Raw genomic sequence first — 27,756 nt, forward strand, 5'->3', positions numbered from 1 at the left:
TTCTTGTAGCTAATCTCGAGAGCTTTTCAAAACACTATAATAAAATATTTTTTCGTTAAGAACTTTTGGAATTATAAGGCTTGAAAGTTCTAGTATTTTGACATAAAATACAAAATATCTTGTAAAACATTAAGTTTTCGGTAATGTTACCTTAATACTTTTATGCACAGAATAATGAGACGAATCAATTGGTATAAAAAAAGGCATAGTTCCTTTAAGAAAAAATATGTAATTTGCAACACGCATCTGCATACTTTTTTTTAAAAGCAACTATGTCTTTTTTTCATATCAATTGATTTGTCTCATTATTCTGTGCATAAAAGTATTAAGGTAACATTACCGAAAACTTAATGTTTTACAAGATATTTTGTATTTTATGTCAAAATACTAGAACTTTCAAGCCTTATAATTCCAAAAGTTCTTAACAAAAAAATACTTTATTATAGTGTTTTGAAAATCTCTCAAGATTAGCTACAAGAATATGCATTGAAAAATAGAGTTCCATTTAAGAAATTAAAGGTGTCGTTCACGTGAGCTTTAAACGACTATCCATGGTCAAACCAATGACACCATCTTATGTCCCCTTTCGAACCAAACAACTTTTGTCCGAAACGTTTTTCCGTATCTTTCATATTTTTCGAGATATTTGCCTGGGGTGATTAAAACGAAACACCCTTTATATATACACTGGGCAACAAAATTATCGCAACAAAAATTTTCGTCAAAAATTTGCCCAACTTCAAATAAGCACAACTCCGCGGAAAATTGTCATATCTGAAAGTATTTTTTTCATTTTATATATAAAGGTTGAAGTCTGTACTTTAAGAAACCATTGTTCGATTTTGAATTTAGCCTTCCCCCCTCCCGCCGTTCTTCCAAAAGTAAGGACGTGTTTTTTCTCCGAAAAATTGCATACTTTGACACATTCTACGGAGTAGAATGAATTTTTTTCGTAACTATCATAGCAACCATCGTAAAATATAGACTTTTCCCTGCAAAAAAAAAAAAAAAAAAGTCCGTACGATTTTTTTCGCCGAGTTATGGCTTATCAAAGTTACCTATGCATTTTTGAGCATTTAATCACCGCCAACATTAGCATTACCCGATGGACACCACGAGAAGGTTGCTGGTCGGATTTTGCCCATCGTGTGTGTGTGTGTGTGTGTGTGTGTGTGTGTGTGCGCGTGTGTGTTAGCAGAGATTTGCACAAAATAATTTTTATTCAAACGAGGCATTGTTACCATTTTCTTTTGTTTTCCGAATGAACGATACAATACGATTGCAATACTGTAAAGTTACTTAGAGAAGTAATGTACTGTGAAGTTACTTACTTCAGTATTACAAAACTTCACAGTATTGCAGTCACTGTATTGTATTGCTCATTCGGAAAACAAAAGACAAAATCGTAACAATGCCTCGTTTGAATAAAAATTAGCTTGTGCAAATCTCTGCTAACACGACGCACGCACGCACGCACACACACGATGGGCAAAATCCGACCAGCAACCTCCCCGTAGTGTCCTTCGGGTAATGCTAATGTTGGCGGTGATTAAATGCTCAAAAATGCATAGGTAACTTTGATAAGCCATAACTTGGCGAAAAAAATCGTACGCTTATTTTTTTTTATTTGCAGGGAAAAGTCTATATTTTACGATGGTTGCTATGATAGTTACAAAAAAAATTCAGTCAAAGTATGCAATTTTTCGGAGAAAAAACACGTTCTTACTTTTGGAAGAACGGCGAGGGGGCAGGCTAAATTTAAAATTGAACAATGGTTCCTTAAAGTAGACTTCACCCTAAAAAAAAAAAAAAAAAAAACCACCTTTTAGATATGACAATTTTTCGCGGAGTTGTGCTTATTTGAAGTTGGGCAAATTTTTGACGAAAATTTTTGTTGCGATAATTATGTTGCCTAATTTATATATATATATATATATATATATATATATATATATATGTATATAAAGATTATTATGATTGTCCACGGTAATGACTCGGAGCGAAACGAGACGTGTTAAACAAAAACGTGTCTTTGAGACTGATTGGGATTTGAGATATTCTAGTGTGTTGGACTTTAAAATATATAATAAAAAATTGATTTTTTTAATTTATAGTCTATTAAAACACATACGAAGGATAGTATAAATAAGAAAGAGCAAGATTTATTGTCACTGACAATGAGTCTCAGGAATCGACTTCGATTTAAGTGTTAAAATTATAGAATATGACACCTACTAGATTTTTGTTTTACAAAACTGCGACTCTTGAAATTTGGTAAAGCAACATCAATTTCTAGACGTAGTTGACTAGTATTATCACCTGCAATATCGTCCGTCTCTTATTACCAGTACCTATGCAGTTTTATGAAATAGAGTCTAGAGCTGTAAAAAAAATCGTGGATATGGTAAAGCAATATGCAAAACGCACGCAGTGGCGCGTAACTGTACATCGACTGTATATGTATCTCGAAGCGACCGATCGAAAGACTGATGTGTCTGTGAAGTTGGCATATAATTTTCCAGCAGATCAAAAATAAAAGGGAGTTCTTGTTGCATGCAGTCGAGTTCTATAGTTCCTGATACTTTTCAGTAATAGTTCTGGTCATTTTATACAAAAAACAGTCGAAAAAATGATCTGCTAATACTTTCCGTAGCAGATCATTTTCTAGCAAATAAAAAATAAAAGGGAGTTCTCGCATACAGTCAAGTTCTATAGTTCCTGATACTTTTTAGTAATAGTTCTGGTAATTATGCCAAAAAAGTCCATTGAAAAAATGATCTGTTAGTTTTCTGTAGCAAACGTCTATTATATGATTGCAATATACTGGTGCATTGAAGTGAGTTCTTTTCGAGGCTTACGTTACAATTCTAGTGCCTCCATGTAGTTCAGAAGAGTTTCAGCTTCTAGCAATTTTCGAATAATTGTTAACAATTTTTATCAATACTTCATCCATATAATCGTGATATGCTAATACATTACTGTAAGTTGGGGGCTATTTTCGAGCCCTGCGTTATAGATCTAGTATTCTTCCATGTATTTCAGAAAAGTTCTAGTTTCTAGCAATTTTTGAATAATTATTAACAATTTTTATCAACGTCTGTACTATACGATTGTAACATGCTGATTGTGAGTTCTGGGCCCTTTTCGAGGCCTACGTTATAGTTCAAGTGCTCTTCCATGTATTTCAGAAGAGTTTTAGCAATTTTCGAATAATTATTAACAATTTTTATCAATGCTTCACCCATATAATCGTGATAGTACATTACTGTAAGTTCGGGACTCTTTTTTTAAATTCTACATTATAGATCTAGCACTCCTTCATGTAAGTATTCCAGAAGAATTCTGAAATACATGGAGGAACTATAACGTAGATCTCGAAAAGAGCACCAGCATATCACAATCGTATAATAGACATTTGCTACGAAAAACTAGCAGATCATTTTTTCAATAAACTTTTTTTTGGCAAAATTACCAGAACTATCACTAAAGTATCAGGAACTATAGAACTCGACTGCATGCGACAAAAATTCCCTTTTATTTTTGATTTGCTGGAAAATAATATGCCAACTTCACCGACATAAGGCTGACTGACCCCGCGAAACTTTATTTGGAACTCGTTCGACAGTACCATCTCACTCATTAAGCAAGCTTATTAACACATACGCGATAACGTTTTTATCTTCGTCTGTCCGATAACAAAAGAAACAATTTTCGTTGTAATCAAACGGACACGCTTCGTTTACTTTTAAACTTACTCACACATAGATGTAATAAATTAGATTAATACAAACAATACAAGTAATAAATCTAGTAAAAACAGCAAATGTATTTCATAAAAATACTACCCGTTATGACGATTTCCAACATTCCCGGTGATATTTTTGTGTGCCAAGGGTTTCAATACGCGCGATTGCGATCGACAGTTGACGTTGGCAAAATAGTCGCGGGGAGAGAAAAAAGAAGCCTCTCGATCGGGGCGCTAGTGGAAACATGTCGAAAGCCGATACGCGATGGCGTGGGTTTTGTTTATCGTCGCAAGAGTGGTGCTCTACGAGATAAGTCACCCGGCTCGTCTTACACGTCACGAGGATAACCGAACGACGACGTCGACAAAAGACAGTGTTCTCGCTTCAGTATCTTTCGTATCTCACGAACGTATAAACCGGCAGCATTTCTCGGGATCAATCGGCAAACCAGGGAAGCGAATTTAAATGTGAGGACTGTAGAATCAATATTCGCACTCTGCGATCTATCTTCCAATATTCGGATAAAAATGCAGCGTTGTCCTGCATTTAAATAGTCACTTTGGACGATAATCTATATTAATCTATATTTCAGAAAATTCGATGTTAAAATTAAAAAAGCTTCATAATTATAAAGGTTACACCTATTACATTTATTAATAATGAATTAAATGTCAAATAAGTTCCATGTATCACGATTTATATGTGAAACGCAGATAATTGCAGAGGTAGCAGCACCAGTATGGTCAGTATGGTACATACATACCATACGTGACATTTTTTAGCGTGAATTTTAGCTTGACATTTTTTTTAGTAAAAAATTTAACAACGAAAAATGTTTGAGACATGTGAAAGATGTAGTAACATTCTTCGAGAAAACTGACTGGTGTGCTCGTTCCAGAATATTTCAGCTTCTCCTGACTGTACCAGATTCCACTTGCACTAATGAAAGAAGTTTTTCCAGTTTAAGGCGACTGAAGAATTATCTACGTTCTACAATGTTGCAAGATCATCTTAATAACATTGCAGTTCTACATCTTCATCAGCATGATATGACAAAGAAACTGGATTTAGATGAGTTGGTTGGTGAATCTTGAAGAATTCAAAACGTACTGCAACGTTTGCACTTTTGCACTAATTCCAAATATTAAATCTTTAAGTATTTCACCTCGTCCTTTGACTAAAGTTTATTAATTTGAAACGTTAAATATATTAAAAAAAAAAAAAAAAATATATATATATATATATATATATATAAATATATAATATATAATAATATATAAGAATGCATTTAAATATATTTGAAAAGTTTGCATAAATAAAATTGTTATTTTTACCGTGTTACGGCAAAAAATTGAAACTCGCCTGCTTACCTCCCCCGTCACTATACGTGAGGATTTTCTATATGCCGCCTCTGGATAATTGAAAAGAATGTCAATAAAAAGCTAATATCAATTAATCTTTATTAATTTTAGCTTATGGTTTAGCAGCAAGAAGTAGTTTACAAAGTAACTTAATTCACTCATACCTTCCATGTAACCATACTACTTAACCCTATCTACTTTTCCTTATTCCAGCCCTTTTTTCTTTCCATATTTATTTCCATAACAACTATCCTTTAGCCCTATCTAATTCATCATATATTTCATATTTTATCTATTATTTCTTCTTTAGTAATGAAAAGCTATAGTAAAAGATTTAAAAAAAACCAATAAAAAGTTAATTATTAGGCAACGGGATAATACATACATTCAAAAATGACATTTATTGCAGTTGGAGACACGATTTTTTTTCAACTAGTATTGCAATTGTCAAACTGTGAATTGTTATATACATATTTTGTGCAGAATACAATCGCTCCTTCTAACTTGATGTCGGAGAAGATTGAGGAATGTCAGTTTCACTTGTAGACATCTGATATACAACGTTACGAATTGTTTACGCATGATCACTTGGCGTTGAGTCACCGCGGCAGTCTGCGTTTCGACTCGCGTATGATTCCGATATCGGGGGGGGGGGTATGCATCGTAGTAAAAGTATAATCGCGCGTAAAGCAAACCCCGTGAAAAGCTAGCTCGCTTCACTTCCGCGTAACTTCGATCGGTGGAGGATGCGGAAGGAGCGTTCGACGAGAGATCCGAGCTGCCCTTAAATCACGCCGGTCATATCCTTTTTCCGGTTAACGAAAATCGCAATGCAATTTTCACAGCTGAACAATTAAGGAAATCCTTTCTCCGAAACATTAATCCGTATAAACATAAATAAATAAATATAATTATTTCATTCGGATTTGTGCATGTCGATGTAACAAAACTCGAGTTCCTTTCTGTGTCCTGCAAACAGGATTACTTACCCAGCGAGAAATGACCAGTCGAATCGACGTCGATTCGACGGGTCATTTCTCGCTGGGTATAAGGGATTTGAACCGGTACTTTCTCCTTGAATGAAACTTTCGACGCGTGTAAATAAGGAGGGAAAAGCAGTAAGCATCCCGAAACGATCGTTGCGAATAAACATAGAGGTCACTTTCCGCTCGCCGAAATCATACCGGTTTCATCATCCTCGTGTAAAAGGAGACGGGTATTTCGTTAACCGGAGTCGTTGGGTTTGCGCGTTCGTCCGAGCGTATCTCGCCCCCAAGGGAGTGACAGTGGAGCTTCCAGACGATCATAACGTCCGGAGCGAGGGCTTCGCCATTCTGACTCGCTCGAGAGCGTGTCTCGAGCATCGCTTTAGAATGTGTTCTAGCGAGAACACTGTCGAACGACGCATTCGTTCGTCCCTAACAATAAGATCGTGATATCGCGGCATGATACTAACCGTCCTTCCACACTGTCAACGCTCACTGCGTAGGTGGTGCGCGCGCGGAATCCGAGGGTTGTTCTTCAGGGGGGAGAGAGAAAGATGAAAAAGACGAGGAACGGAACGGAATAGATCAGAGAATGAACGGGAGAGTACGCGCGCGCGAGATAGAGCGAGAAGGAAAACGGGGACGCGTCGAACTGCGTGGGCTTCTTGAGACCTGAGAAGCCGGCGTTGTCGATGATTCACATCATCGCTGAGCCGGTCGAGCGTGACCGCGTTTTTATTCTCATTTGACGTGGTTCATTGCGCGCTATTGGCGCGAGAATGAAGAAAAAAAAAGAGAAAGAGAGAGAGAGAGACAGAGAAAAAGAGGGAAAAGAGAGAGGAGAACGCGCTGCGAAAACGCGCTGCGCGAACGCGCGTATACCTGTCCACAACGCACCGAACAAGACGCCACAGTTCACAGTATCGCGTTCTCGAGATGAGCCACGATAGACGAGCGAAACTATCACCGCGCCCGACTCGGATAAACTGCGTGACTGCGACGACGCCGACGACCACGCCTGATGCAGCTGCCGTTTGCCGCCTGCCGCCTGCCGCCTGCCGCAGACGCGAGGGGGGTGCGAGGTGCGAGAAAGAGAGAGAACGAGAGAAGGAGAGCAACTTCGTACGGACGCCAATCACAATCGTCGATCGCTACGACGCGAGCGCCGTCGACTAATTGCGTGAACTAATCGGAGCGTCCGCCGCGGCAACACGAGAGCGAAACCAAATGGTATCGAGTGTCGATACTGCAACGCCGTGCCGGACTACCGCTACCTTCAACATCGGATATAAGTTGGCGCTGGAAGTTCATATTTTTTAATGAATTATAGCTCAAACGATTGCTCCCTAATTGCTCCCTCAGAATCAAGAATTGCTCCCCTTTTAAAATTATTATTTTTTGAGATATTTAATAAACACGAAAAATTTCTAATTTTTATTGAAAAACATATTTATAATAACTCTATGCAACTAAATCCGGCATAAAACGATTCCTCCTTCATTGCTCCTTATTGCTCCATCATAATTTTAATGATTTATTGCATTTTTATTAAAAAATTAATTCACAAGTAACGCCGCCGCCGCCACTATCGACCGCCTATTGTAACTATGGCTCGGCAGCCATTGGCGAAAATATTCAAACGTAATATAATAGCTCTATTGTTCATGACTATATCTCAAAGAGTTTAGTCAAGATTTCCTATTGATTTTCGGTAGAATAACTATTTCTCGCTTCGCTCTATTGGGATTTTCAATTGCTCCATTCGTATAATTAATTTTGTATGATATTTTAGCAAAGAACTGTTTATTTTCTTGGAAAAATACATTTCTCACAGTCTTCTGCAAGTATATCCAACATAAAACGATTGCTCCTTAATTGCTACGCGTTGCTCCGTCATTACCTTAACGATTTATTGCATATTTATTAAAAAATTAACAAATTGATCATTTTACAAGTGACGACGCTGCCACCTGTCAGCATTGTGCATGAGCCCTTATTGACGTTAGGCTGAGTTTCCAATGTGCGCGTCACGCGTCGCGTCATCTGTCGTTAAAGCCCCTTGCACAATGCCAGGCAACAGGCAATAGGAACAGGGAATAAAAATCAGAAATCATGTATAAATGCAGAATAAACAGTGACACAGGCAATAGACACAGAGTTTCCGTTACATTGGAAATTCTGTGCCTATTGCCTGTTGCCAACCAATCATAGCATTCAAATTTTTTAAGTTGTAATTAACGATTCTTTGGTTATTTCCTGTTCCTATTGTCTGTTGCCTGGCATTGTGCAAGGGGCTTAACCAATCTAAACATCCCATTACAAATAATGTAATAAAATAAGATGTTTTGATTGGTCGCGACGGATAATGCGATGCGCCGCGTGACGCGCTCAGTGGACACTCAGCCTTAGTGCCTATCTACAATAGGTGTTTTAAGCCTAAGCCTTAAGGCTGATTTATAGAAGCCGTAACCGTTGATTTAAACCGTAATCTTTAAGAAATTGACCAATCACAGTCGATTGTTCTTCTCACATTCGATTGTGATTGGTCAATTTCTTAAAGATGACGGTTTAAATCAACGGTTACGGACGCATATAGTGAGAACGCAGCATTAGGCTGAGTTTCCACTGAGCGCGTCACGCATCACGTTATCCGTCGCGACTAATCAAAACATCTTATTTTATTACATTATTTGTAATGGGATGTTTAGATTGATTAAACAACAGATGACGCGACGCGTAACGCGCACATTGGAAACTCAGCCTAACGTCAATAAGAACTCATGCACAATGTTGACAGGTGGCGGCGTCGTCACTTGTGAAATGATCAATTTGTTAATTTTTTAATAAAGATGCAATAAATCGTTAAGGTATAATGATGGAGCAACGCGTAGCAATTAAAGGCCGGTTTTCACACGCAATGATTGGTGGCGCCAGGCCGCGCCAGTCGACTAATGCCAGTAAAAATGCAAGTGTAAACACTTGATGCAAACTGGCGCTAGTAATGTGGCGTTTACTGGCGGTTATTGGCCAAAGCATATAACCTCAAAATTTGAGGTTACATGGTTGTTGTCATTTACTGTGTGTTTAATAAATGTTAAATATTTTCCATATTATACGCCAATCACTGTGTAAACACTTGTGAGTTTGCCAGTTGGTTCTGGCGCCAATGAATGCCAGTCAGTTGGCGCCACTAATCATTGCGTGTGAAAACCGGCCTTAAGGAGCAATCGTTTTATGTTGGATATACTTGCAGAAGATTGTGAGAAATGTATTTTTCCAAGAAAATAAACAGTTCTTTGCTAAAATATCATACAAAATTAATTATACGAATGGAGCGATTGAAAATCCCAATAGAGCGAAGCAAGAAGTAGTTATTCTACCGAAAATTAATAAGAAATGTTGACTAAACTCTTTGAGATATAGTTATGAACAATAGAGCTATTATATTACTTATGAATATTTCCGCCAATGGCTGCCGAGCCATAGTTACAATAGGCGGCCGATAGTGGCGGCGGCAGCGGCGTTACTTGTGAAATGAGATTAATTTGTTAATTTTTCAATAAAAATGCAATAAATCATTAAAATTATGATGGAGCAATAAGGAGCAATAAAGGAGCAATCGTTCTATGCCGGATTTAGTTGCATTGAGTTATTATAAATATGTTTTTCAATAAAAATTAGAAATTTTTCGTTTTTATTAAATATTTCAAAAAATAATAATTTTAAAAGGGGAGCAATTGTTGATTCTGAGGGAGCAATTAGGGAGCAATCGTTTGAGCTATAATTCATTAAAAAATATGAACTTCCAGCGCCAACTTATTTCCGGTACCTTCAACCCTTTACCAGAGAGAAACCTGAGAGAGGCCATCCCGGCATTTTTCGTCAATTTTTCTGTGTCACATTTTCCGACGCGCACCCTGATAAAGTGCGTATCAACTACGTCGTTTCGCTCGGTAACCGCACATGGTTTGCGTCCGTGCTAATGGTTCGTGTCCGAACTAGCCAGTTAGTGGGGATATGCTGCGGCCTCGCTCGGCCACGCTCGGCCGCGCTCGGCCGCGCTCGGCCGGCCCGGCGCCTCGGCAAGCTTCGAGCGAGGAGAGAAGGACAGACATACGATTTACGATTTACTATCTCCGTCTATGACTGCTAGCTGCCTTGGCACGCGCCGGCTATGCGACGTTGCCACGATGCCACGCATTTCGGATATCGCGTACGGTGTCTCGCCGAGTGCCGAATCTCGAGTTATTAAATATATATATATATAATTAGAGAGCCTCTAGGAGAGAGAGGCGACAACGGGTCATGTGACCAGCCATTCCGTGATTGGCTAGCAACATTATTGAGGGGGGCAAAGGCGAGATTGCGACGTCAATGCAGAAGAGCGTAGGAGGGGGTTAGCGCAGGCAGGTTAAGTCAGGTTAAGTTGAGGTAAACACGCCGCATGGTCATCCGCGCGTGAGTGACTGAGTGACAAAATTAACATCAATTCAACGAAGGAACGGTAAGTTTTTATTTAGCAAAAGTTGAAAAAATATAAAGAAAATTATTAAAATATTATTTACGTGCTATAATAATATTACAAAGCTATATGCGAAATCTGCTGCACAGAACAAAAGTGTCATTATTTTTTTAAACCGAGTATATTGCAGATTCTTGATGAATAGTGTAGTTAAAAAATAAATAAATACTACAGTACAGTACTAATTTATTGTTTTTGTATTACAGGCACTAATCATGCCATCGAGATGCACCGCATATAAGTGCAGTAACAACAGCAATGACGGCTACGCACTTGTAACATATCCGCAAAATGAGTCGCTGAGACAGAAATGGATCGCTGCGGTTGGAAGAGGAAAGAGCTGGTCACCTAATAATACTCAAAAACTTTGCGAGGTTAGTAACAATATGCAGTATGCTCTGACTTTGCACTTCGGAAGATAAATAGATGTAACCACGTAATCTACTGTTAGACTGAAGTATATATTTGTGATTTCCTTTCTCTAGATACACTTCCAACCATCAGAAATAAAATTTGTCGCTGGGCGTAAACAAGTAAAACTTGGTGCAGTTCCTTCACGGTTTTGTACGTGCAGTATAAGAAAAAAACGAAATATCTTACATCTACATCAAGATGGCTGTGTGCAGACTTGCAAACCACTAACCAAAGAAGATCTACAAACGAAGTCTCAAGAAATTGAAGACGATGTGCAGCCGATAGTTCACAGCCGTGATTTCGCAAAGTTTGCAGCAGACCGCAGCTTGCGGGTTGGCAGGTGTCCCTTGCTTAATCGCCGCGATCACGCCTAGAATCTCGAGTCACTGCATTTTTTTCCGACGAGAGGAAATATTGTGAAATGCTATTATTTATAGGGAGCAAGGTCGCGAAGTGATTTAACGTATTATACCGGACGTTCAATCTGAGATATACGTAACGCTTGTCATTTAATTATTAACTTTGCTAACGTTATTTATTGTCTCAATTATTTTTTTAGTTACTTTTAAAGGAATACCAGGAAATAGTGGTGAGAAAAATTAGAAAAAAATGTAGCACAGAAAATAATTATTATCACAATTAGGCGAATTCATGCCTATAAAAAGATATGTTAATAAGAAATATTCGAATTTTTTTATGTTAACGCTAATCTAAGATCGCTCGATACGTAATAATCACGCGAGAATCTCGTCGCGCCTCTTTCAGAATGATAACATGATAACATAATGTATACATAAAGCAACATAAAGAGACATGGAAAATTGACGTTAGAAGTGTCCGATGCACGTTAACCAGCATAAGTGCCGGAAATCTGTGCGCGGTCGGCCGTACAATTTATTATCTCGATGTAATACGTCGACGAGCGTAGCGAGAGTTTTGCGTGACGATATTTGTCGTGCGAATGGATGTGTTACGAGACAGCTTAATAACATGATCGCGTGACATTTCAATAATAATACCTACCGCCATTTCCCTTTTAGTTATAATGATAGGATATCGATAGGGCAGAAATGAAGAGAAGTGAAAACGAGAATGCGAATTCACCGAGGAACACCATAATAAAGGAAAATGTACAATTGCGGAATGAAATGAAAGGAACTGTGGAAGAAGTGGTAAAAGTAAATGAGAAGATAAAAAATAAAATCGAGTGTTTACTTATCAAAAGCAACAAGCTTAAAACATCGAAATAGCAATAGAAATAAATAATTCAAATTCTTATATTATAATCGCTGATAAATCATTGCACACGTATTGAATAACATAAATTAAAGAAAGTGTCATATTGTAAACGTATACGTGTTATAGGAACATATTTTTCATTATTATATTATCTATCAGTCAATAATATCGTGTGTTACTTAAACAAACTATAAAAACATAGCAATAGAGATAAACTATTCGAATCCTTACATTGTAATCGCTAATAAATCATTGCACACGTATTGAATAACATAAATTAATTAAAGTGTCATATTGTAAACGTACGTATTATAGGAACATATTTTTCATTATTATATTATCTATCAGTCAATAATATCGTGTGTTACTTAAACAAACTATAAAAACATAGCAATAGAGATAAACTATTCGAATCCTTACATTGTAATCGCTAATAAATCATTGCACACACGTATTGAGTAACATAAATTAATTAAAGTGTCATATTGTAAACGTACGTGTTATAGGAACATATTTTTCATTATTATATTATCTATCAGTCAATAATATCGTGTGTTACTTAAACAAACTATAAAAACATAGCAATAGAGATAAACTATTCGAATCCTTACATTGTAATCGCTAATAAATCATTGCACACACGTATTGAGTAACATAAATTAATTAAAGTGTCATATTGTAAACGTACGTGTTATAGGAACATATTTTTCATTATTATATCAGTCAAATTGTGTATTACTTGAACAAACTAAAAACGTAGCAATAGAAATAAACTATTCGAATCCTTACATTGTAATCGCTAATAAATCATTGCACACGTATCGAATAACATAAATTAATTAAAGTGTCATATTGTAAACGTACGTGTTATAGGAACATATTTTTCATTATTATATCAGTCAAATTGTGTATTACTTGAACAAACTAAAAACGTAGCAATAGAAATAAACTATTCGAATCCTTACATTGTAATCGCTAATAAATCATTACACACGTATTGAATAACATAAATAAAGTGTCATATTGTAAACGTACGTGTTATAGGAACATATTTTTCATTATATTACCTATATACATCAGTCAATAATATCGTGTATTACTTAATACCCGTTTTTACTAACGCCGTTTAACTTGAACCTTAGTTTAATTCACTCTTTGTCTCTTTCTCCTTTAAAAATAGACAAAGAGTGAATTGAGCTAAGGTTCAAGTTAAACGATGTTGGTGAAAACGAGCATCATAAACAAACTGAAAACGTAGCAATAGAGATAAACTATTCAAATCCTTACATAACTGCTAATAAATCATTGCACACGTATTGAACATAACTTAAACGTACAATATGGCATAATATTATACAATATTGTTTCATTAGTTTGTACCAATTAAGTTCTTTGGAATTGTGGCTGTTCGTTTTACTGGATTGAAATTATCAGCTAAGTCTTGAGCCCATGCTCTTGCTGCCAAAGGCAGATGTATTATTCTTATTGACAGAAATGCTGCTTAATTCTAATGATATCTGACGCAATCTCATGCTACAATATCTGGAAATTAAAAGATCTTTCCTATTATGACAAGTGCTAATGGTGAAATTACTTAATTCGTTTTTCAAATGGTGTTCCAATTTTGCTTTCAATGCTTGTCCTACATCTTTGAGTTGATTCTTTATGCCTTTCAGAATTAATTCTATTGCTTTCAAAAGTTGAAATACCTCATCTGAGACCGAAACAAGAGCTCCCTCCAGAAATTCACAAGCTTTTACAAAGCCGCCTCTGGGATGCAGACCTGGACCTGAATGCAATAGTTTTGAGTAACAATCAGTGCACTTTATTCGCTGCTTAAGCTTGAACACAACGTAGCCACACATTTTGTATAAGATTTCTTCCTCCTCGTCCGTTAAACATCCAGTTGCATTCAACTGTGGGAACATAATTGACGGTGAAGTATCAGTTTCTTCTGGTTTTCTATTTCTTGACATCAGGTCAATCAACGTTGGAGATCCATCAAAGTTATAGCTGGAGCTACTTATCGACACAGCTTTACGTGATATGGCCAATTGTTTCAGACGATTTTTACATTCCAGAGCAGAGGGTTTTGGCCGTTGTATACGAATGTTGGAAAATTCATTTTCAATGCAGTCCTGACTAAAGCGGGCTAAACATAAAAAATCCAATGATTTCGTTTGAAGTAACATCTCTTGAATTTCTAATATAGCTTCCAAACACATAATCATATGTGTGAGAGTGATTTTCCAATCTCCTTCAATCGTTGCATTTCTGAAGATAGAAATAAATAAGCGAATAGTTTCTATTGCTGTATGATAACAGTTCATCTTATTAAAACTCAATGCAAACAATCTGTCACGTGAAGTCATTATCTTGAATAAGTGTCTTAACATTAAAATAAACCAAGCTGTTGTCTCCATTACTGAGTCATTCATAGTTTCACTGAGACGAAAAAGAGCTCCTGCTGTTTGAGGGCTGATAGTGTTGGTAGCTGGGGTCACCTTCATTTTATTGAAATGATTAGGTTTTAAATCCTTCTTCTTCAAATTCGGATTAAATTTCAGATCCATATCAGATTGTTTATCTTCAAGCCACTCTACATATCTCATATCTACTGCTTGTGATTGTAAATTATACTTATTAACAACATCTTCAGGTAATAGAATAACACCAACTTTCATTAACATTTCTTTCAAATTCTTGAAAGTATGAATAAAATCTGGAATGGCATACAAATTTCTTGAAGAGTTGAATGGATGAGGAATGCTGTATACCATTTTGTTTTTCCTGCAGCTGAATCCAAGTTCATTTAAGATGCCACGATTACCCATATCGCAAACTAAACAGATCACAACAAGGCCATTCCTTTCACATTGTTCTAATATGTTCAGTATAATTTTCTTGATACTCTTGTTATGTGTCTGTAAAGGTGTAAAGTGGTATGCTACAATCTGCTTCCATCTTTTACATACTCCGCTGAGAAGAAAAGCCATTAACTTAGATGCTATCGTTCGAGGTAAACCAGGTAGAGTGGTGTATCCAATGTAAGTCTTACTGTTCCAATCAAAATCTATTTTTTCACGGATGCTCATTTCATCGAAAACCAAACAGCAGAACTTGTGAATTTCATCTAATGCTCTCCCATTTCTTTAAGTAGGGCAAAAATGTCTGTCAAAACTCCTGGTTCAAAAGAGATGTTCTCTATACTCCGTTGTAAAGTCCTGACTGAAGGAAAGGGAGCAACAACTTCTCTTACATAATTGTAACCTGTAGTGCCACAAGTAAAACGCAAGGCCAGCCCTTTTAGCACTGTTTCTTTTGACCATTTTAAACCTCTACTTTGCCCAGTTTTTAAAGCTGTCCATTGATCCTCAGCCAACACTTTTTGCGTAAGTTGTAAACGTTCATTTAGTACTTTAACCTGTTGTTTTAGTTTATAATTTTCTTCGTATACGTTTGTATCCACAACTTCTACATCAATTCTTTCAGTCTTCTCGTTTACTTTTACTACTTCTTCCACAGTTCCTTTCATTTCATTCCGCAATTGTTCATTTTCTTTTATTATGATGCTCCTCGGTGAATTCGCATTCTCGTCCATTGGTTGCATTTCATCCATTTGCTCAACAATTTCTTGAGACGTAGTAGGTTGTACATTTTCTTTAGTTAGTGGTTTGCAAGTCTGCACACAGCCATTTTGATGTAGATGTTTAGATATTTCGTTTTTTTCTTATACTGCACGTACAAAACCGTGAAGGAACTGCACCAAGTTTTACTTGTTTACGCCCAGCGACAAATTTTATTTCTGATGGTTGGAAGTGTATCTAGAGAAAGGAAATCACAAATATATACTTCAGTCTAACAGTAGATTACGTGGTTACATCTATTTATCTTCCGAAGTGCAAAGTCAGAGCAAACTGCATATTGTTACTAACCTCGCAAAGTTTTTGAGTATTATTAGGTGACCAGCTCTTTCCTCTTCCAACCGCAGCGATCCATTTCTGTCTCAGCGACTCATTTTGCGGATATGTTACAAGTGCGTAGCCGTCATTGCTGTTGTTACTGCACTTATATGCGGTGCATCTCGATGGCATGATTAGTGCCTGTAATACAAAAACAATAAATTAGTACTGTACTGTAGTATTTATTTATTTTTTAACTACACTATTCATCAAGAATCTGCAATATACTCGGTTTAAAAAAATAATGACACTTTTGTTCTGTGCAGCAGATTTCGCATATAGCTTTGTAATATTATTATAGCACGTAAATAATATTTTAATAATTTTCTTTATATTTTTTCAACTTTTGCTAAATAAAAACTTACCGTTCCTTCGTTGAATTGATGTTAATTTTGTCACTCAGTCACTCACGCGCGGATGACCATGCGGCGTGTTTACCTCAACTTAACCTGACTTAACCTGCCTGCGCTAACCCCCTCCTACGCTCTTCTGCATTGACGTCGCAATCTCGCCTTTGCCCCCCTCAATAATGTTGCTAGCCAATCACGGAATGGCTGGTCACATGACCCGTTGTCGCCTCTCTCTCCTAGAGGCTCTCTATATATAATTTATTAACATAAAAATTAAAATTTGTTAACGTAATACTATTTTTGTTAAGTAAGGAAGGAAAGGATTTTTAGAAGTCAGAGGAACAGCTACGCATAAATAAAATATATCACCTATATGTATATTAATATTGTTATTTTATTTCAAAGTAAATTAAAAGAAGTACGATATAAAAGTATGATATAAAAGTTATATATTATTTCTCATAGTAATGAATTTGGATTCCGGTGATTTATTTATCTTCTCCAGCTTCGCCTCTGCCTCTGCCTCTCCCTCGCATCGCGTTGTATACCGCCCGCACCAACGAGCTTAACGTTTCAGGCTGTAACAAAAAATAAATATTTTAAGTAAAATGACATTTTCGTGTATATATATATACGTAAATAAATTTCATTATTAACACTTTGTCGAACGCTGTCACGTATGCGTCACATGTGATATGTGCGACTGTCATTGCAAAGTGTTAATAATCATTATCAATAATGATAAGAAATTATCCCATTATTTCAACACTTACGTTTAATACGATCGGCTGAGTCGCCGTCGGAGCCGTTGCTGTGGTCGACATCGTCGCCGTGGCCATGGGCGCCGTTACGACCGCCGGGGTCGTCGTTGACGTCGTGGCTCTAGAGGCCGTCGCGGCCGCCGTCGGCATCGTGATCGTGAGGGCCGTCACGGGCCTCGGGGTCGTCGTTGCTGTCGTCGGCATCGTGGCCGTAGGAGCCGTCGCGGCCGTCGTCGGCATCGTGGCCGTGGGGGCCGTCACGATCACGCAGGGCGCGCGCGCCGGGCGCGCAGTCAAGAAACGAAGATCGCGTGTTTTGTTTTATTGGTGCTCGTGCTCGATCGTGTCAGTGCGTTGTATTGCGTTTTGATAAACGTGCCGTATTGCACTGTGTCAAGAAGTATATATAAGAGCCAACTTAAGAAGAAGAAGCGTTTTAGATTATTTAGAGACCAGGACACAGACGTTTAATAATTAAAATAAGAAAAAGAAGAGTCGTGCTCTTGCTTAATTGGATTGCAGGTGAGTAACTTTTTTATTTGTTTATATAAAGATATTTATGATATTTACTGACAGTGTTAACAACGGAAATAAGTCATTCTTAACCTAAAATAATCGTATTTGCTTGGCAGAATAAATTATATTCGATTGTGTCAGTGCGTTATATTGCGTTTTAGATAAACGTGCCGTATTGCACTGTGTCAAGAGGTATATGTATAAAAGCCAACTTAAGAAGAAGCGTTTTAGATCATTTAGAGACCAGGACACAGACGTTTAATAATTAAAATAAGAAAAAGAAGAGTCGTGTTCTTGCATTGGATTGCAGGTGAGTAACTTTTTTATTTGTTTATATAAAGATATTTATGATATTTACTGACAGTGTTAACAACGGAAATAAGTCATTCTTAACCTAAAATAATCATATTTGCTTGGCAGAATAAATTATATTAAAAAGTTAAACGTAGCGTCAAAAGCATATCCAGTATAAAATCGTTCAATAATTTCTTTGACTTTTCTGAAGTACTTTATACGGCAAAATTATGATAATCCTTAATTGTAAGGCAAAACATGATATATTTGCACAGTTCACGCGATAAATATATATTGCCTATATCATTGATCATTGCATGGTTAATATAATCAAATTCTGGTAATTGAATTATAAAAATAGAATGAAATTGGAAACACTTTCATATAGTACCTTTTTTCTCGAGACTGATATACATTACACATTCACATTTTTTATTAATATTATTTCTATGTTCTTTTCTATGTTCTAATCTTTTTTTTAGCAATTTCTGATATATGTGTCATTGTCCTATGTATTATCCTATGTATCATTATGTGAATATTTATTAATATTATTTCTAGGTTCTTTTCTATGTTCTAATCTTTTCTTTGGCAATTTCTAATATGTGTGTCATTGTTATAGTCTTTTGTATTATATCCTATGTATCATTATGTGAATATGATGCATATTCATAATTAATATCACGTAATTTTTAATTAATTACGTATTTTTATTATAGATAAAAATGGCACAGAGAGCCCGGAAGTATAGAAAAGTTAGGAAAAGGGTAAAAGCCCATATGAAAGAATTTTTGAAGGAATTGACTGATAATAATAATGAAAATATAAATGACAATAATTATGATAATAATATAAATGAAAATAATTGTCATTTATATGAAGATAGTTTGAATGATTCAAAAAGTAGTGATTGTGATGATATTAATGACTATTGTGAAGATTGTGATGGTAATTTTGATAATGAGTCTGCATCATCTTCAGATGACAATATGTCACAAAGTAGCAGTGATATATCTGTAAATAGTAAAATACAAAAATGGTGTATAGAAGAAAATATTAAGCATTCATCGATAAATAAGTTATTAAAAATTCTGAAAAAGTACACAAATATTGAAAACCTTCCCAGAGATGCACGTACTCTATTAAAAACAAGTAGACAAGCACTTGTAAAAAAATTAGGTAGTAGTGGTGTTTTGCATTATATCGGCATCACTCCCAATTTACAAATGAAGCATAAATATTATGGCGATACTATTCAACTGACTTTCAATGTTGATGGAATACCTATATATAAAAGTTCCTCAAAGCAATTTTGGCCAATACTTTGCTATGTTATTGATAAATGATATCAGTATGAGCCATTTTTAGTTTCTTTGTTTCTTGGTGAAAGTAAACCAGAACCAATTACTGGTTATTTTGAAGATTTTGTACCAGAACTCAAAGAACTATGTGAAAATGGATTTTTCCATGACAGAAGTCAGATGCAATTTAAAGTTGCAATCAGAGCTTTTATCTGTGACACTCCAGCACGTTGTATGATCAAATGTTGCAAGTTATTTAATGCATATTCAGGATGTGACCGATGTGAACAAGAAGGTGTATATATAAATCATAGAATGACATTTCCATTACAAGATGCACCATTACGTACTGATGAAAGTTTTGCTTCAATGTCAGATCCAGATCACCATAAGTCAATATCTCCTCTGTCAGAATTTAATATGGGGTTAATTTCTCAAATTCCTTTGGATTACATACATTTGCTACCACTTGGATGCATGTGTAAGATTCTAATGATGTTATTAAAAAGAGATCTACGTGTTAGATTATCAGCTTATTCTATTGAGTGCATTTCCAATGAATTAATTGCTCAGAGAAAACATTTTCCAATTGAGTTTCAAAGGAAACCACGTAGCTTAAAGAAAATTGCACATTGGAAAGCTTCAGAATTTCGGCAGTTCCTCTTGTATTCCGGGATAGTTGTTTTAAATAACAATGTTCCTTCCGCAATTTATAAACATTTCTTGTTACTACATGTAGCTTCTACTATTTTATGTAGTACAAGTCTAATTGTAAATTATCTTGATTTTGCTTCCGATTTATTAAGATCCTTTGTTAATCACTGGTCTAAATTATATGGTGCTGACACAGTTGTTTATAATATTCATTGTTTAACTCATTTAACAGCTGATGCAAAGAAATATGGCATTTTTGACACATTTAGTGCTTTCCCTTTTGAGTCTTTTCTTTTTAAGTTAAAAAGACTTTTGAGAACTTCTGATCAACCATTACAGCAAATAGTGAAAAGGCTGTCAGAAAGCTCACATGTATTAGCTACAGAAAACAAAAAACTATTAAATGATTATACAAACAGATAAAAAATTTCGCTATCATGTTGTATTAAATTCAAGTCATTCCGATGGACCTCTAATTAATTTTCCTTGTCATGTACAACAATTCAAGAAGGTAAAAAGCACTGCCTTTATTTTATCAACGTTTTCCGGGAATAACTGTGTCACCATGAAAGACAATAACATTGTAGTAATTTACAATTTTGTGAAATTGAATAAGGATATATATATTATTGGATTAAAATATCTGCAAATAGAAGATATGTACAGTTATTTGTGTCCTTCATCACTTTTGAGAATATTTAAAGTTTTATCTCTATCCAAAAACTATGAAGCTTGGAATATCAGTTCTGTTTTCTGTAAAAATGTTCTTTTGAAACAGTCTCTTTTTTCGGTATGTCTTCCTCTTCTGCATACACCATGATAGAAGAAAGGTATATATAATACTAAGATTAGAGATTGTTTTTATTATAATATCTAATACAATTATGTAATATTTTATGTTTTTTTTTATTTATAGATAAGAATGTTTTCTGTAGTGGATTTTCCTGAAGAAGAAACTTGTGAAGTGATACCAACTTCCTGGTTGACTGATGGAAATCATAAAACTTTTTATCCTCAATATAAAGGAACTCGATTTTGGAAAGCAGTTACAACTTTCGAAACACCAAAATCATATTGGAAGACACATTCATGTCGAGTTTTGTATCAAACAAGTAAATATATTTTTGAATTGACTTTTAATATTGACTGTTAACATAATTTTTAAAATTAAAATTTGATTTTTATTTTATTATCTCTTTTCTCACAAAAATTAAAAATTCTGTTTGATACGAAATTAATTAGTTTAATTTGCAGATCTGTTAGCAAAAGCTAAATCAAAAAGAGATGGATATCAGTATTTAGATACTGATGAAATTTAAACAGGCACGGAAGTGCCTGATGAGGTAATCGCCGAGAACCAATTAAAGAAAAGAAAACGCTTTCCAAATCAGCGTTATGCTGATGTATCCAAATCAGCTAATGTATCTGCATCTGAAAGATCATCTAATGAAGCATCTTCATCTAGTGAAACTGATTAGAGATAGATAGAAATCGGAATTCTATTTCAAAGAATAAAAAGAAAAGCAAACTTTTACCTGAACCAGATCCTATTCAGTTACCGGCTAATAATAATAATATCCAAAGTAAGTAACATAAAACAAATATTTTTATGTTTTTAGTAAATTATATAATTTTTTGATAATTTTTTTTGACTTATGTTTATAGATAAAGAAATGAGTTCGCATTCTTCTGTACTTACTAAGCCAGCGGCAAAAGTAGCAACAGCGTCACAATCGCGAGCAAATACAAGTTTATATGAAGGTAAAATAAGCTTTTAATAATAATAAAAATATACAAAGTAAGTTACATAAAACAAATATTTTTATGTTTTTAGTAAATTACAGAATTTTTTGATAGCTTTTTTGACTTATGTTTATAGATAAAGAAATGAGTTCGCATTCTTCTGTACTTACTAAGACCACGGCATTGACGGCAAGAGTAGCAACAGCGTCACAATCGCGAGCAAGTATAAGTTTATCTGAAGGTAAAATAAGCTTTTATACTATCATGGAAAAATCAATACTGACTATTACAAACATTAAATTGCTGATAATTAAACATGCTTTCAGGTCAATTCAAGAACTTAGTTACTACATTTGAAGATATTAAATTTGACATAAGCAGCATAAAAAAGGACATCAATTGTATAAAAAAAAAACTGCTCAGTGACAACGTTGCAGAGGAAAAGTTACCTGAGGAAACAGAGACTCTTATATCTGCCTTGTCATTGAGGAATCTGCCAAGTTTCAATGAATTTTTGAAACAAAAATCTATCTTTGAACTTTACGTAAGCAATTATTGTATATGTTGATTTGTTTTCTTTTTTAAAATTGTAAAAATTTTGTTTTGTTTTTCCAAAACTGTTCGTATTTTGTTATAAAAAAAATACTTGTTATTCATGGAATGTCTTCAAAAAAAATTATCCAAAAAATTAAGGTTATTTTATTTTTGTTCTCAGGTTAATCATTTTCGCCGCCTTGGAGGAACTTCGCAAGCGGATCACACGCGGAGGATTCTCAGACGGATTATCCATAATGAATTAACACAAAAATTGAACTGGGCAGGAAGAGGAGCCAAAACAAGTCTTCAATCTTTTGATGCCATATGCAAACTCATCCTTAGTAAGTCTATAATTGCAAGTAATTTTTTAAAATAAATTGTAATGCAATTTTCATATTGTAAAATTGAGTTTTCTTATACTTCATAGGATCTGCAAGCACTAATCAAGAAACATCTTATAAAATAACCAAAGAAACAATTAAATCTTGGTTACGTTATGCAATGGATCGAGATGGTAGTCGAAACAAAAGGAAAGAAACTATAAATAACAACCAGACTGATGAAGCACAATCAGAAAGTTATACGAGTTAAGAATTAAATTTTTTAATGTTTTCTCTTTCTATGAAAAAATTACTTTTTTTTATTTGATTTTCAATTTGCCATAAATCATGGAAAATGATTACTTTTTACAGATATTAAATTACTTTGAGGATATCATTTATGATATTTCTTATTTTGCTCTTGATAAAAATGATACATTTTGCTCTTTCTTTTATTGTGCACAATATAGTTTGTTTACTCTGTGACATTATTATTTACTGTTAGAAACATTAATATTGCTAGTTAGTATAATATATCAATTGCATTTGAGACTAATATTGTTAGTTTTTTTTTTAGATAATTTATAATTGTGCAATTTTGTAAAAGTTTCTGCTAAACTTTAGAAGTTAAATATTGTTCGTAACGTTTTGTTTAGAAAAATAAAGACTGACCTTAACATATAATATAGTATAACAATAGTTTTATATCGATATAACAAACAATATTTTATACCAAATTATATTACAACACTAAATACAAATTATATTATTTTCTTCATATTTATTTTAAATTGTGTGTGTGTGTACTATTCAGTCTTAGAATTAAAATATTTAATTGTGTAACTGTTTATTTTATTGCGTGTACTATGTATTATATAATAAAGATAATTCTATATCCGAATTTTAGACATGTTAATTTTATTATAGAAAATTTACTTTTATACATTCGCTGCTTATAATCTTTACATTTTTAAGGTTTAATTAATATCGACAATTTCTAATTAATAATTATACGATGTTTAACTAATATCATTTTTAATAATATTTGTAAATCTAAAAAATAAAATAGACGTCAATACATGTATGATGCATTTTATACTTATAGCTGTTGTATTTACTAATTACATGTTATTTATACATTATAATATCTTATTAAATTATATAAATTATATAATATATATATATATATATATATATATATATATATATAATTACATAAATTTTAACTCATTTCTACAATAATTTCTAAAACTGTATAAATAACATGTAATTAGTAATACAACAGATATAAGTATAAAATGTATTAACGTCCATTTTATTTTTTAGATTTACTAATATTATTAAAAATAATATTAGTTAAACATCGTATACTTATTAATGCACCGGATGCACCCAATGTTGGTCCATTATCATTTAGGAACGTTGGGCCAATATCTATAATTTAAATAGTCGACATATGTTCAATATTGGGCCAATGTTTTTGTGCGATTTGATCATTTTTAAATCGTTGGTACAATGTTGGCTAAATGTAACATCCAATATTTCACCAATCATTGGCCGTCGGTGAACCAGCGTGACGCCACCAACATCGGTCCATTGTTATTTTGGAACGTCGGGCCGACATAATATAAGTTGGGCAATCAACATAGATCCAATATCAGACCAATGTTTATGTGCTGATTAATTTGACAGAATTAAAAATCCTTTTCCAGAATTGCAGTACATACATCAATGATTCAGGGAAACTCCGATTTGATATAGAAAACGAGAAAAAATTACGGAATTACAGATTTCCTTGGGGTTGTATATCGTAAGTCGTAAGTCATATAAGTGAATCGACAAATCAACGTAGTGTTGGTAAGATGACAAATCAGCAGTCGTTCTACGGAACGCGACCGTGGTCACAACCGCGTCGTAGTCCTGTCGTAAAGGCCGTATCACACTAGCGATTGCTGTTGGCGGTTGCGGTCGCTGTTGTTGTTGATGTCGTGCGTCGACCAATCAGAGCGCAAGTTGTTGATTATATATAATTATATATAATCTTTTTTTCCCGGGTAGTTTTTGAAAAAATATACACTTTATCATCGCTTTTTATTATCGAAGTTAAACAGTTCTTTTTATATATAATTATATATATAATCATATAGAGACCAAATTCATATATATTTACATATAATTATATATAACCTTTTTTTTCCCGGGTTGATGAACCCGGGTCTTTTGTCTTTTGTTTTTCGAATAAGCAATACAATACAGTGACTGCAATACTGTGAAGTTTTGTAATACTGAAGTAAGTAACTTCACAGTACATTACTTCTTTAAGTAACTTCACAGTATTGCAATCACTGTATTGTATCGTTCATTCGGAAAACAAAAGACAAAATCGTAACAATGCCTCGTTTGAATAAAAATTAGTTTGTGCAAATCTCTGCTAACACACACGCACACACACACACACACACACACACACACACACACACACACACACACACACACACACACACACACACACACACACACACACACACACACACACACACACACGCACACACGCACACACGCACACACGCACACACGCACACACGCACACACGCACACACGCACACACGCACACACCCACACACGCACACACGCACACACGCACACACGCACACACGCACACACGCACACACGCACACACGCACACACGCACACACGCACACACGCACACACGCACACACGCACACACGCACACACGCACACACGCACACACGCACACACGCACACACGCACACACACACACACACACACACACACACACACACACACACACGATGGGCAAAATCCGACCAGCAACCTCCCCGTGGTGTCCATCGGGTAATGCTAATGTTGGCGGTGATTGAATGCTCAAAAATGCATAGGTAACTTTGATAAGCCATAACTTGGCGAAAAAAATCGTACGCTTATTCTTTTTTTAATTGGTAATTATTTACAAAAAGACCCCACCTGCCGATGACCTTGATCTTGACATATGTTGTCAAGGTCACCCTCCTGAGTGACCTTCAGAAATTTTTAGCCGGCGGTCGCTATTCGATAAAAAGTTATTAACAAAAAAAGTTTGGAAAATATAGCAGCTATTTTGAGTATTGGAAGGCATAAACGACTAATATTACGCTTTTTTTTAAAGCAGAGAATACTTTATTTTGCGAGAAAGTCGCTGCTTTACCAAAACACAACATTTAAAGCAGTAAATTGTTGATAAATTGAGGTCTTTTTGTTAAAGCAGAAAATACTTTATTTTGCAAAAAAATCGCTGCTTTACCAAAACACAACATTTAAAGCAGTAAATCGTACCTATGTAGATTAGTGACACGCTTTAAAAGTATTTAAGTGTTTAAAGCGCGTCAACTAACTTATATATGCACCTATATATGCTATATTTTCCAAACTTTTTTTGTTAATAACTTTTTAATAAATAGCGAGCGACGGCTAAAACCTTCTGAAGGTCACTCGGGGTCATGACCTTGACAACATATATCAAGATCATTGAAATCGGTGCGATCGCCAAACTTTTTTTTGTTAATAACTTTTTAATAAAAAGCGACCGCCGGCTAAAAACTTCTGAAGGTCACTCAGGAGGGTGACCTTGACAACATATGTCAAGGTCAAGGTCATTGGCGAGTGGGGTCTTTTTGTAAATAATTACCTTTTAATTTGCAGGGAAAAGTCTATATTTTACGATGGTTGCTATGATAGTTACAAAAAAAATTCAGTCAAAGTATGCAATTTTTCGGAGAAAAAACACGTCCTTACTTTTGGAAGAACGGCGAGAGGGGGGAGGCTAAATTTGAAATTGAACAATGGTTCCCTAAAGTAGACTCACCCTAAAAAAAAAAAAAAAAAAAAGACTTTTTAGATATGACAATTTTTCGCGGAGTTGTGCTTATTTGAAGTTGGGCAAATTTTTGACGAAAATTTTGTTGCGATAATTTTGTTGCCCAGTGTATATAAATAAACGTTATTTAATTTGTTTATATAGCAAATATAGGAGTATCGCCATCTGTGTGTGATTGGCCGTTTAAAAATTTTAGATAATTAGCGTGCATCGAAAAAGTTGGCAAATGCAAATTCCTTGTTAGAATGTCATTTCCAACCAAATGCCAAATTTGCAAAATGTTTGTAGTTTTTGGTCAGTACAAAAAAACCCAATTATTTTATTGTTAATTTAATAATGTTGCCGGGCTCGAAGAAGTTAGCAAATTTAAAAATATACAAGACATAAAATGCTTTAAGCATTTGCTATACTGATATTCGTTTGGAATTTTTTTGGCGAAAATACAGTCAAATAAACAATTTAAATAACGTTTATTTATATATATATATATACACGTGTTGCGTGCACTTTATGAGTTTGCAAATTTTCACATGTCTTTTCGCATATTTTTAAGAAAATTCTAACATTTTTGCAAAACATTTATTAACAAAAATGTTAATTTTTAACAATTTTCAATGTTGCCGACCTTGGAAAGGTTACCAAATTTAATAAACAGCAGAAAACCATCGATTAAACATTTCCCCAAGTTTGCTAATTATTTACAATTTTCTACGTAAAGTGGCAACAAATTTTGCAATCGTTTTTTTAAACATTTTGCGGACCTCGAGGAGGTTAGCAAAATGAGATATATTATGTTGGTAACAAAACTAAGCGATAAAAAATGTTTAAAGACATTTGAAATTATTGTTAATTTTTGGAATTATAATGTCTATTTCTACTGGTCTACCACGAGATGTTAATGCATATTGTATGCGATGCAATTATCATCGAAAAATTGCATGCAGGAAACGTATTTATTTAACAAGCTCGTAAAGTAATTACTTATTGCGCATTAAGTTTAATTACTAATTTCACATGAGAATACATGTAGTACCTATACGCACAAATTTAAATTTACTGAATACTTAATGATTTTCATTCTACTTTCAAAAAGCAGAAAAATATCAGAAATTTGGACCACGATGTAACACGAGTTATAATACATAAAACATCTCAAATAATAAGTTTTGTAAGTTA

The 27,756-nt window shown here is 34.7% G+C and overlaps 5 protein-coding genes and 1 long non-coding RNA gene across 21 annotated transcripts in view; 3 read left to right on the top strand and 3 right to left on the bottom strand.

Moving 5' to 3' along the window:
• Nucleotides 1-27,756, bottom strand: part of Pnut (septin 7-like protein pnut) — a 118,681-nt gene that overhangs the window by 59,551 nt on the left and 31,374 nt on the right. For 2 of the 16 annotated variants that reach the window (XM_077422596.1, XM_077422595.1), the window contains exons 1-2: nt 6,976-7,127; nt 6,564-6,626 (exon numbers count right to left, since the gene is read on the bottom strand). The exons of 1 other annotated variant lie outside the window; for it this stretch is intronic. The gene's annotated coding sequence lies outside the window, so the exon portion shown is untranslated. Of the gene's footprint in view, nt 1-2,235; nt 2,382-6,563; nt 7,141-27,756 lie in introns of those variants that run through there. 13 more of the 16 variants (XM_077422598.1, XM_077422597.1, XM_077422604.1 and 10 more) reach the window with 10 other exon arrangements.
• Nucleotides 10,381-13,232, top strand: LOC143906490 (uncharacterized). The gene is made up of 3 exons (XR_013259539.1): nt 10,381-10,597; nt 10,822-10,989; nt 11,101-13,232. It is a non-coding gene; the product is annotated as an uncharacterized LOC143906490 (long non-coding RNA).
• Nucleotides 13,311-16,795, bottom strand: LOC143906474 (uncharacterized). The gene is made up of 3 exons (XM_077422607.1): nt 16,596-16,795; nt 16,204-16,371; nt 13,311-16,092 (listed from the first exon to the last, which is right to left on the bottom strand). Exon 3 carries the CDS (start codon nt 15,361-15,363, stop codon nt 13,699-13,701), a length of 1,665 nt encoding a protein of 554 aa, XP_077278733.1. The 5' UTR covers nt 15,364-16,092; nt 16,204-16,371; nt 16,596-16,795; the 3' UTR covers nt 13,311-13,698.
• On the bottom strand, nt 16,955-17,842 carry LOC143906484 (uncharacterized). Its single transcript, XM_077422627.1, has 2 exons — nt 17,354-17,842; nt 16,955-17,158 (listed from the first exon to the last, which is right to left on the bottom strand). The coding sequence occupies exons 1-2, from the start codon at nt 17,579-17,581 to the stop codon at nt 17,069-17,071; spliced, it is 318 nt and encodes a 105-aa protein (XP_077278753.1). The 5' UTR covers nt 17,582-17,842; the 3' UTR covers nt 16,955-17,068.
• LOC143906483 (uncharacterized) lies at nt 17,723-21,589 on the top strand. Its single transcript, XM_077422626.1, has 6 exons — nt 17,723-17,863; nt 18,019-18,167; nt 18,871-19,933; nt 20,885-20,936; nt 21,023-21,218; nt 21,361-21,589. Exons 3-6 carry the CDS (start codon nt 19,926-19,928, stop codon nt 21,423-21,425), a joined length of 321 nt encoding a protein of 106 aa, XP_077278752.1. The 5' UTR covers nt 17,723-17,863; nt 18,019-18,167; nt 18,871-19,925; the 3' UTR covers nt 21,426-21,589.
• LOC143906487 (uncharacterized) lies at nt 21,589-23,507 on the top strand. The gene is made up of 6 exons (XM_077422628.1): nt 21,589-21,689; nt 21,772-21,867; nt 21,986-22,090; nt 22,176-22,393; nt 22,565-22,727; nt 22,814-23,507. Exons 2-6 carry the CDS (start codon nt 21,780-21,782, stop codon nt 22,975-22,977), a joined length of 738 nt encoding a protein of 245 aa, XP_077278754.1. The 5' UTR covers nt 21,589-21,689; nt 21,772-21,779; the 3' UTR covers nt 22,978-23,507.

Source organism: Temnothorax americanus, unplaced genomic scaffold, assembly GCF_048541705.1.
Source record: "Temnothorax americanus isolate GAGA-0224 unplaced genomic scaffold, ASM4854170v1 Scaffold71, whole genome shotgun sequence".
NCBI classification, from domain to species: domain Eukaryota; kingdom Metazoa; phylum Arthropoda; class Insecta; order Hymenoptera; family Formicidae; genus Temnothorax; species Temnothorax americanus.